At 40.9% G+C, this 12,548-nt stretch overlaps 1 protein-coding gene across 13 annotated transcripts in view; it reads right to left on the bottom strand.

Moving 5' to 3' along the window:
• Positions 1-12,548, bottom strand: part of DOCK9 (dedicator of cytokinesis 9) — a 203,178-nt gene that overhangs the window by 137,604 nt on the left and 53,026 nt on the right. For 2 of the 13 annotated variants that reach the window (XM_075265307.1, XM_075265315.1), the window contains exon 1: positions 8,033-8,282. The exons of the other annotated variants lie outside the window; for them this stretch is intronic. In XM_075265307.1, coding sequence (XP_075121408.1) covers positions 8,033-8,170 — 138 coding nt within the window. In that variant the 5' untranslated portion in view covers positions 8,171-8,282. Of the gene's footprint in view, positions 1-8,032; positions 8,283-12,548 lie in introns of those variants that run through there. 13 annotated transcript variants of the gene reach the window in all.

Raw genomic sequence — 12,548 nt, 5'->3', positions numbered from 1 at the left:
ATGCTGCAAATTCAACAAATGACCATTTTCAGATCTTTACAACCAATAAAATGTTTAAGAACTCTGTTGTGCAGGATAATTTGGAATGGTGGAATTAGATTTTTTTTAATTTGTGGAAAAAAAAAAAAAAAATCATCATCATCATTGAGAGGTTTGTCCAATACAATTTGTTTTATGCTCTAATGGTTGAAGATTTCAGTATTATACTGTCATTTACGTCAATTGGAAAAATCTGAAAAAAAAAATAATTTGCATAATGATTTGAAACACGATGTACTACTCATGCTCAAGATTCAGCACTTGGAGAAAAAAACACTTTAGAAAAGTAGCCAAAAGTTTTTTTAATAAAAAAAAATTAAATTACAAAATCTATTGTGTCCATCTAATGATACACACATTTTTTGTACATATTGGCAAATGAAGTCATGTAAACAACGTCAATGGAAAAGAGGTCTCTTGCCATTACAAACACTGAACTGACAGAACAATCAAAAGGAAACACATAGATCCTGTTTGCATAAAACCGTGAGGCTTACACATCCCACAAACTTCCATGCCTTTCCACGAATTACTGCCTTTATGGAAAGGACAGACCTAGAAGTCGAGGAGTGCATGACAAAAAAAAAAAAAAAAAAGCAATACTATAGGAGTAAACATTACCAATCTTCTAGCTTTTCTTAAGACTGTGAAGTGACCCTCACATATATCCCCCTTTGCCCCTTTCCAGAATTGGTGGGGGCGAGGAAGGCAGTTTTCATAGAAGTAAACAAGCTCTTCCCATTGGCAGCTCAAGTCTTTCTCTGGCTGTAATAGCGGTCCTAAGACCTCTTTTTACACAGAAGAGTTGCCTAAACATGCAAGTTCACTTGAAGTCCACAGAGGATCCAGATAGAACCAAGATATCATTGAACAAATCTCAGAGGAGAGCAGATAAACCAATATTTCCAAGAATAACACACCTGAAATGAGTTCTAGATGAAGCAAACAAGGTAACGTAAAAGCAATACAAAAAACAGGAAACTAACATATTTGGCAAAATCAGAACTTTTTATGCAGCTTTAGGCTAGGTTCTCATCTGCGTCAGAGACTCCGACACGGTCTAAAATTGTGGACAAAATCATGAAAAGAAAGACACCAGACCGATTACAGTCAATAAAACCCCTCAGGATCTGTTGCTGTCCTTCATCTAATGAATTCCTCTTAATATTTAGTTTCATATGTTCCTACATGAAGAATGAACTGAAGCTATGATATCGTACATGTGAACCCAGCGATAAAGTGTGTTAAGTCTTCCATACTGACAAATGTACTATACCAACTGTAGGCCAGAAACAAGTAAACCAATTTTTTCTCAAACAAATGATTTATCGTCTCAAAAATAGGTAGGGAAAAAAAAATGAAAAAAATAAAAACACGTTTCTCTAACCAATAGGACCATTTCTTATGCTGATTCTTAATTTGGCATATTCCTTCAGGCAGGTTTTTCATATGGATAGTTCCAAAATCCAGAATCTGTCAGAGTATCATGGTTAAGACCTCACTAGTCTTGCTGGCATTAGAAACCTTAATTGTATTTTACGTATATTTCCAAGTGACTTATACATGAAGTATACCTAACAGATTGCCTGGAGCCAATGCTTTAGTGAGAAAACGTTATCTTTGTTTCTCCCAACTCAGCATCTAGCTTAGATTCTCCTTTGATCTAAACAACAATCTCAGTATACATAATGGGGAATGTAAAAAGTTATGCAAATTCAGCGTTTTTTTGAAACTTTACCTACAAACCTGTCTACAAGACCATGCGAGTTGAAGCTTCTAATTGAGAAACATTAGGTGGGATTTATTAAAGGGGTTATTCAGTTTTAGGATAGGCCATCAATATTAGATCTGCAGAGGTCTGACACCTGTAACCCACGCAGATCAGCCGTACAGAGATAGTGTGGTTGTTGGTACATACTGCATGTCACACTGCTCACTTGCTATAGAAACTGCAGGAGCAGGTGTAGGTACTGGAGCGTTGCTCCATAGACTTCAATGCGACAGTGCTGAAGTACCTATACCCGTCAATGCGACAGTGTTGCAGTAGCTATAGCCTTTGTTATAGAGATCCAATTGGTATGTTAGGCAGAGATGTCCCTGGCCTGCACTCAGCCCACATTCACAGAAAGTGGCCAGTGACGTGCAGGGAATGTGATGCGTCTTTGGCACATGAAAAGGCCACGTGCCAAAGATCTGCCAAATTGATAGAAAAAAGGCATAGATTGATAAATTCCCTCCCATTGAGTTGGACATTCCATATTTATCTACAAAGTCAGAGAATGCTTGCGGTTTCATATCCACAAATATCAGCCAGATTAATTCTTCCCTGCTTAGTATATACTTTCAAACCTAAGCCCCCACTAAACTATACAGATGAGCAGAATTTGGATAAATGAATTGATACGGTGTCATTTTTACATCCTAGTAGAATCCAGTAGTGCATTTGTCCAATCAAAGCCCAATAAGCCTCAAATAAACTTCATTTTAACAAGGTGGTGACTGCCTCTGCAGCAGAGAGAAGATGACTCAAGCCAACAAGTCCTTAACTCCAAACAAGTAGCAAATAGGTGGTTCGATCGGGATCTCCTATGCTCCAGAATTGAAATGGCTTCTAAAGTGTATCCCAGGAAAAGGTATTAAAAGGGTTTAACACCCCCCAGGATAGGTCCATCAGTATCTGATCTGTGTGGGTCCAAAACCTGGACCCCTGAACAACAAGAGCTGTTATGGTGGCCTCCAGGCTCCAGAGGCTTGTGTAGACTGTTCCCATTCCAGTAATAGTAGGGGAGCTACAGCCCCAACCTCTGTATGGCAGTGATTTCAGGCATCCTGGACCCCCACAGATCACATACTAATGAACGAGCCAATGGATAAGTCATCAGTATAAAAAATCCATTTGGAGCTGGAAAACTCCTTTAATAAAGTCATGTATGGGTGTATCTGGTATGATGGTCTACGAAGCTTTTAAGTGGATTCATTGTACCCAGGGTATGTATCTGGGAAGGCACTCTCACTATTTCATATCCAAACCACAATATGACACGTTATAATTTAAATTTTTGCAAATTAAAAAAAAAACATCATAGAAACATATGGCACACAGATTTAGACTATCAAACTATGTCAAGCCACAATCAAAAGGAAATAATACTCAGACCATTAATATAACTTCACTCTTTCACATTCTTAAAATAGATTTATATATTTGCTCAGACATTTCATAGAGATTTATTTGTTTCGGAGAGAAATCTATCTAGTCCTGTGCCACAAATCTGGCTTTTTAAAAATTAAAAAGTTAATGTTTTGGGGCTCAAATTTAGCAACATTTTACATTTGCAGGCCACTCACTTTGGAAAAGTAGTGGGGACATGTGCATGGTTACTCTTTAGATGACGTAGGCCTGATTGATCAGATGTAAAAATGTTCAGTTACCAAGCACGCAGACTTTCATTTGGAAAGTGGATGTGTTTGGTATCGCAACACAGTCCACTCATGTGAATCAGGCCATGTGATCAATGAAGTGACAATCAGATGGCCTATGAAGTGAAGAAGATCAGGAAGCACAGCTGTCCCTTCTAACAGCTGATCTGCAGAGGTCCAGAGGGGTCAGGCTTTAGCTGATCTTCAATTGAAGGCCTATTGCGCAGGGATTAATAACTTTGGTATGAATTACATTCATCTCAAAGAGGCTTGCAGAAAACCATTTGTTTGCCTCCTAACACCCCCATCTCTATTCCTATTCAAGTGAATGGGAACAGATCTGCAATAGTAATAGAAAATATTTATATGTGCTATAAAATACAACACATATATGGTGGAAAGTTAACCCGAACTTCTGCAAATGGTTAAACTGCTGTATCATGATTTCAGATCACAAAAGACAACAATGAAAAAAAGTCATAGAAAAAAAAAATTCCAATGACTTTTTTTTTTCTTTTTTTTAGGTCTTCTGTGATGAGATATCACACTGTAGCAGTAGTTTAACTAATTGTAGAATTTCAGATAACTGATACATCTGTATATAGCAGCGGTTCTCAACCTGTGGGTCGCGACCGCGGCGGGGGTTGAACGACCAAAACACAGGGGTCGCCACATACCTCCCAACCGTCCCGGTCGGTGGGAGGTATGTCCCAGTTTCAACTGATCGGCGCCCGGAGGACGCCGATGAGTTGAAAACACAGGCGATTAAAGCAGGAGCTGACCCAGCCAGCTCCTGCTTTAATGCTGTGCTGCGGCTTATGTATGTGTAGCTGCGATGTGATGACGTCACATCGGGGCTACAACTATATGAGTGAGTGAGACTGAGCAGGCAGCAGGGGAGCGTTGGAAGGCGAGTGTAAGTGTTTTTTTTTTTTGTTTGATTGTTTTAAACATTAAGGTGGAACATAATGAAGGGGCAGATGAAGGGGGGGACGGCATGACACTGGGGACAGAGATGGAGGGACATGAACCTCTGGGCAGAGATGGGGTACATGAAACTGGGGAACAGATGGGGACATGAAACTGGGGGCAGAGATGGAGGGGTTATATGAAACCGGGGGAGACGGGTGACTAGGAGGATTATACTGTGTGGGAGCACATGAAAAATGAATGAGAATGGGCGGAGTCAACACAAAGTGGGCGGAGCTAAATTCACGCGCGCCGCATATTTTCTCTCTCTTTCTAATCTTCAAAAGTTGCAAGGTATGCCTAAAGCCATTAGAAAATACATATTTCTGATGGCTTTAGCCACTGAGAAGCCGTTTGCAGCAGTGCTATTCAGCTAGAACGCACGCCGTTTTGGACGCGTGTTCCAAACTGAATGGGGTCACCGCAACATGAGGAACTGTATTGTGGGGTCACGGCATTAGAAAGGTTGAGAACCACTGGTATATAGCTATACATCCTAAGAAGCCTGAAGATTTTCCCAAAGAAGTCGGATTGTACCTACTCCACCCCCCCTTGCTAGAATTCTACTTCATGAACTGACCACAAATGTAGGTCTAAAAAATCAGGGAAACTAAGGCATTCCCTTATGTGCATATATTATAAAGGAGACGCTGAGACGTTTCATTCCTTCAGATAGCTGTGGCTCAGGATGCTCCCCCTCTTCCCTCTCAAAATATTGGACCAGTGACATGAAACTATTTTCACACAGATGTGGAATAGATTTGGACAATGTGCATAGAAGGTGAAATCAAGGGCGTGGGGATACATTCATTGTACATATCACATCTTTCCACATGGTTCCTGTAGATCGGGGAAATCTTTCCAAACTTGTTTTATATTTGTTTTGCTTTCTAAATGCAGATGGAAAATACAGAAACTAAAAAGCTGATCCTTACAAGTTAATGTATACTATTATACTCCATAACCATCACAGTAACTTCCTTTATTCTTCTACTGGACATTATAGTAGGACTGGGATCTCCTGTCACTAGAAGATTCTTGCTGGCACAGAAATCAGCTCCCTATACAAAGCTTCATGTGTAACTCCCATTTTATCTTTTTCTTGCTATTGAGTTGGGGGGAGTGTTTTGTGAACATTTATTTTTTTTATTACTTAACCTATCTAACTTTCTTTTAATAGAAAAGTTCTTCCTTTTACTAAGGAAATCTTAGACTTTACTAAGGAAAATCTGTACACATTTATATTGTCAGTATGTAGAAAGCTAAGATTTGCTAAAGTGGGGACGGTCACTTCAAGTGGCTGTATCTCAGATTTTATACAAACTAGAAAAATGATTTTGGTATCACTTGAAAATCTGCAGTATTAGATATAAAGTAATAGTTGTAAATGTGAGCTTTAGGGCCCCTTCACACGGCGTAAGCGCACCACTCATTTAGACCCGTACACGCGAGCGCTTCAAAACACATCCCATTCACTTCAATGGGAGCGTGTGTAAAGTCGGCTTTATGTGCGCTCCCATTGAAGTGAATGGGATGTGTTTTGAAGCGCTCCCGTGTACGGGTCTAAATGAGTGGCGTTCTTACGCCATGTGAAGGGGCCCTTATAGGCAGCAATTCATTCTGCATATAAAAAAAAAAAAAAAATTAAAAAAATCATATTCCTAATAGAGGTTTTTTTTTCTAGGTTGAATGACACCAAAGGTACAGATTTGATGTAACCGCTCCTTACCCCAATCCTTTGGCAAAAGCTACAGGTGTATGGGACAGACTATCTCTGGCACTGCTTAGGGTCTTGCTAGTGGGAACTTTATAGCTTGATTTCTATTAAAAAGACGTTAGCTAGGTAAAGTATATTACAAAAATGTTCAAGAAACACCCCTTGATATAATAAAAAAATAAATAAATTTTTTAAAAAGTTACACTTTTAGCCTAAAGCATGGAGAATGGCCATTAGCTCAAGCCTTTGATAAAGAGGTAGATTTCAGATATAGTAACACCAAAGCAAGGCTGCAGATTACGAATTTCTGTGACAGCTGCATGAGACTGTACTTAGACATGACTGTAGGTGACATGCATACCTTACACAGATCAAAAATAATCATGACAAAAAAAGTGTCAATCAGACTTGTTAATAGGGAACTCTGCATATATATATCAAATATATCCCATTACAAAGATTCCCCTGGACCCCTCAGATGGGCCATAACTTGGGATACCTGTATAGCACAGGGGTAGCTGCACATTAAGAAGAACCCTTATAGTGCGATTTTCTCAGGATCATACAGAGCACAAACACAACAGACCGAAGGCAGCTCACCATTCTGATATATTCATCTCCATGCCAAGACACCTACACAAACATCAAAGAAACCAACCATCCAGCTAAGACATGTGAAGAAGTGATCGCAGATCACATGCTGGAAAATCTTTACTTTCATTTAACTTTTAATGTGATAAAACAGTTTCAAAAAGAAAACGGTTTCTATGTATATCTATAAAGAACATGAGGATAATCCAGAATGCATAAAAAGCTGCACTGTAATGGTAGTACCTGTCCTATAAATCTGACACCTTCTCTAAAACATGGATCAATGTGCCAACTCCATTTATTACAGACCCCGTTCTCACATTACTAGACATTCTAGCTTCTGCACAAATCCCCCTACCCCCCATCTTCAACAAGTGTTGTCATTTTACAACGTGCCAAATGCTGTGGTACAAAAACATGCCAGAAATATAAGCCTGGACTCAAGGAGAGTAGATACAGAAGTATCCAAAGCATCTACTACAGTAAGAGGCTCAAAACTAAATAAATAGACATCTATATACTACATGTTAGAGACATTGGCTGTGCTATACAGAAAAGCCAACTAGAACTTAGAAACCAAACCACATATTATACGTAAAAGTTGTGATACACTAAGTTAAAGTGACATGTTCAAGGTTTGATCAGATTTTTAAACGTACTCCTGGTTTGGTCTTCCAAATCAGCACCTGAGCTCCCCTTCCTCTTTTTCGTAACCCCTTTTCTGCTTTAAACTATAAAACATACAAACATTATCTATCTGCACAACATATATATATATATATATATTTTATATATACATTCTGTATGAATATACCCTTGGGTTTCGGCACCAAGCATCGATAATATCACGGACCCCCGTGCTGCCCCCATCACTACACTGGAGCGGACACAGCATTAACCCTATTGATGACCTTTTGCAGTTACCTGGTTAAATACAACAAGCACTGAACAATTATAGATCTTACATAGGCTAACAGTACATATGGACGACCTGTCACGGCTATTAAAGGGATATCCTGGCTTTAAAACCTCATAAATTATGCACAAACCTTTACCAGCTAAGTAAAGCTCATCTACTGAATTACACATTATAGTCACAAGTACATGAGTGATTATTGACAGAGGATACCTAAAACAGTACTCCGCTATACACGATTACCAAAAAAATGTAGTAAGACTGAACAACCTATTAATCCTAGAACCAGGGAATGCCCCCTGCCCCGTAGCATTGGTAATATACCACAAATGCCCATAGATGTGAGTGCCATGCACACCCCAGCTCTCGTCTGCCCTTACCAGCTCTGGAGTGTGCCTTTCTGCCTCCAGCTCAGCCTCCATGGCAGCGGCAGCTGCTGCAGCATCCTTATACTGCTGAGGGGACTCGATCACCAGTTCTTTCTTAACACTTTTGGCTGTGCCTGTCCTATTTTGCATCTTCAGTGAGCCACGGTTCCAGTAACAGGTCTCCAAAAATTTCTTCACAGTACTTCAGTATGAGCGAACATGTCAGAAAAGCAGAGGGAGTGGGAAGTGCCTCTCCCAGCTTTGGAAGTCTCAGAGCAGGAAAAAAAAAAAAAAAAAAGACAAAAAATTGGAGAGTTCTTTTCTAGTGAGAAATCCAGCGCAGTTGTGAGCCGGCCTCTGAAGGGGGCTGGGGTAGTGTCCGGGCTGGAAAAGGAGGATCTGTTTTCATGACACAAGGAAAACAAGGCACAAGTGCTGCGCTGCGCATGGTGCACCAGGTCTCCGGCTAGGGGAGCAGATGTTGTCCTCACAGTACTAGCAGGAATGAGACATTCTTCACTAGTTTAAGGATCCATGCAGGAATACTCCCTATAAGGAGAGGCCTCTTTTTAGGAGACCTTACAGAAAAATCTACGTATGTGTGCTACCATTATTATCCTATGGAGAAAGATACCTGTAACCGGCGCCCTTTGTGAAATGTGCACACCCATGTAATCTGGTACTAATCATAAGGGAGGGGACTCCAGACTGTCTCACTTTTTACTTGAACTGGCTTACCTCCGAGTCACTGACTCCCTCTTAAAGGCATAGCATACTGAGCACCTGTGCCAAGAAAGGTAACACAGCTCTGCTGTATGTACAATAACCAGGCAACGGTATATTTACCTACTAGTTATACAAAGGAATCTTACACAATAGTATCACATGGCATGACATAAACACTTCACATTCATGATTATGATGTATTCTTACAGGCGCATTGTATTGGGGGCCCTGCTGTGGAAAAAAAATCTAGATAGTAAATGAATGCAATGAATGCATAGTAAAAGGTAGCCAGAACACCATATTTCTCAATACATTAATTCCAGATAGCTGATGTAACTAGTGCACATGTATGCAGTTGGGGTCACGCATCACATACTTGCAGCAGGTAGTCACTGCAGACTTGCCAATGGTTAACCCTCTGATGGATAGTAGCTCGTAATAGTTGAGATTTAACTAAGTCTCATCCATATGTGGAGAAAAACCTGCAGCACAAAGCGACATACAGGGGGCACAGCCGATGGAGTGTACCAGGTCCCCCACAAGCCGACTTTGAAAAAAAAGTATGATGCTATATTATGAAATAGGGAGATACCTCAAATGTGCCCCTCATTGGCCAGCGCAGAACTCCAGAAACCGGGCACCTGGCTTTGGTGATTGGTTCTATGCCAGGGAAGTAGTCAACCAAAATAAAAAGACTGTCATGATGGGGCAAACTCTTTAAAAGGAACATATGGAATGTACAGCATGTTATAGAGCAGGCGGAGTTGAGTAGATTGATAGATTTGCATTTAAATCTCTGCTCTATGTAGATTGTAAGCCCTTGCGGGCAGCGCCCTCTACCCCACTGTGCCAGTCGATCACTGTTAGTATTATATCTGCCTGTATATTCTGTGTATTGTATGTAACCCTCAAATGTAAAGCACCATGGAATTAATGGTGCTATATATATAAATAAACAATAATAATAATAATAATAAGTAAAGTCGTCAAGGAGGTGGTTCTCTAAGTGATTGACAGTTATTATTGTATAGACAGCCATAGGAGGCGGGGGTGTCCATCACCAATAACACTACCTCTTTGACTTCTCACATAGCCCGAGCAGAGCTTTGAATGACAGATTACACGAGATCTATTCCCACAAAGCTATACATTACCTTTGCAGCTCCTCCTGCTCTATAACAAGCTGCCTACAGGGTTTCCTGCATTTTTCTCTCTGAAGTATGCTAACCCACAGGAATAACCTCAATTAACCTTTGTATGAAATAAACAGTATATGTAAATATAATGAAGGCCCTACCTCTATTGGTGCAAAACAACACCGTCAACTATTATGGATGAGACCCAATTTAATGAGGGTCCCTAACATGACACATATACACTCACCGGCCACTTTATTAGGTACACCATGTTAGTAATGGGTTGGACCCCCTTTTGCCTTCAGAACTGCCTCAATTCTTCGTGGCATAGATACAACAAGGTGCTGGAAGCATTCCTCAGAGATTTTGGTCCATATTGACATGATGGCATCACACAGTTGCCGCAGATTTGTCGGCTGCACATCCATGATGCGAATCTCCCGTTCCACCACATCCCAAAGATGCTCTATTGGATTGAGATCTGGTGACTGTGGAGGCCATTGGAGTACAGTGAACTCATTGTCATGTTCAAGAAACCAGTCTGAGATGATTCCAGCTTTATGACATGGCGCATTATCCTGCTGAAGGTAGCCATCAGATGTTGGGTACATTGTGGTCATAAAGGGATGGACATGGTCAGCAACAATACTCAGGTAGGCTTTGGCGTTGCAACAATGCTCAATTGGTACCAAGGGGCCCAAAGAGTGCCAAGAAAATATTCCCCACACCATGACACCACCACCACCAGCCTGAACCGTTGATACAAGGCAGGATGGATCCATGCTTTCATGTTGTTGACGCCAAATTCTGACCCTACCATCCGAATGTCGCAGCAGAAATCGAGACTCATCAGACCAGGCAACGTTTTTCCAATCTTCAATTGTCCAATTTCGATGAGCTTGTGCAAATTGTAGCCTCAGTTTCCTGTTCTTAGCTGAAAGGAGTGGCACCCGGTGTGGTCTTCTGCTGCTGTAGCCCATCTGCCTCAAAGTTCGACGTACTGTGCGTTCAGAGATGCTCTTCTGGCTACCTTGGTTGTAACGGGTGGCTATTTGAGTCACTGTTGCCTTTCTATCAGCTCGAACCAGTCTGGCCATTCTCCTCTGACCTCTGGCATCAACAACGCATTTCCGCCCACAGAACTGCCGCTCACTGGATGTTTTTTCTTTTTCGGACCATTCTCTGTAAACCCTAGAGATGGTTGTGCGTGAAAATCCCAGTAGATCAGCAGTTTCTGAAATACTCAGACCAGCCCTTCTGGCACCAACAACCATGCCACGTTCAAAGGCACTCAAATCACCTTTCTTCCCCATACTGATGCTCGGTTTGAACTGCAGGAGATTGTCTTGACCATGTCTACATGCCTAAATGCACTGAGTTGCCGCCATGTGATTGGCTGATTAGTAATTAAATGTTAACGAGCAGTTGGACAGGTGTACCTAATAAAGTGGCCGGTGAGTGTATAACGGCGGGGTCATTTTCAAACCATCCATGTAGTAGTCTTGAGGTCTTGGATATTTGTTCTGATAGAATGGTCCAGCAACAAATCATGTAAGTGAAAGCAATGATTGACACCTCCAGCAAATGAAGATTTCAGGTAATAAATATATGGGTCACATGATATAGTCAGGATTTTTATTTGTATAGCACAATGGCCATACACTATTGTAAACGCCTTCCCTCTCTGTCTTCACTCCAGAAGCAGAAAATCTCCCGAGCCCATAGCAAACACATACGCATTTGTTTACAGATTGAAATAATAGTACCATAATTCAGCATCGCAACACAGCCAGCACTGTGACAGCTGGAGGAAAGGAATCCCTGTCCCCATTATTTCATTACAGTGAGGAGGCTCCTGGTGCATGACGCTGGCCGGGTATCAGCAGTTCACTTTGCACGTTCAGCTGAGCAGGAATGTTTCATGATTTCTCGTGATGATCTTTATATGCAGCCGCTCCAGCAATGAGCTAATGGCTGAATCACTATGTGAAACCCAGATCACAGCATATATTTCTCAACATCGCAGCTTTAAATCTGGAAAGTGATTCAATTCTTACGCTCCTACGTAACACCAGCCCCTTAGTTTCCAATTTAGAAACATAAAAAAAAAATATACTATGATGAAAATGATCACAAGACAGAGCTTATACTGAGTACATACTTAGCAGGTTCTGCATCTAGAAGCGATGTAAGACCCTGATCATGCTAGCATCATAGCTTCAGCTTATAACGGAGCTTTTACAGGCATTACCAAAGTGATTTTAAAAGGCTACCAACAAATCCATTATCTGTCAAATTTCTAAAAATAGAAAATCTTTATGTTCCATCAGATTGAATGGGGAAAATTTATCAAAACTGGCTTGACCACTCCAGTCTTGATATCCTGTGTCAGAGTGAAAATAGGGGACAAAATCTGTGTACGGATAGAGGAATTCATGAAGACCGGTATACTGCAATCCAGTCTTGATAATCCTTTATAGTCCTGCGCACAACACAACTCCCTATTTGGAAAGTGGAAAAGGCAGCGTAAGAATAGCACTTGCAGAGTTTAATTTTGTGTGGCAGTAATAAAGAGTCTCAACAGCAAGAGCGACAACAAGAAGAGTCTCAACAACAAGAACATAGAATAAAGTGGGCCAAATACTTTAGACAGCTGTCCACCTTCT

This window comes from Leptodactylus fuscus, chromosome 2, assembly GCF_031893055.1.
Source record: "Leptodactylus fuscus isolate aLepFus1 chromosome 2, aLepFus1.hap2, whole genome shotgun sequence".
NCBI lineage: Eukaryota > Metazoa > Chordata > Amphibia > Anura > Leptodactylidae > Leptodactylus > Leptodactylus fuscus.
This window is presented reverse-complemented; position numbering and strand designations above follow the sequence as displayed.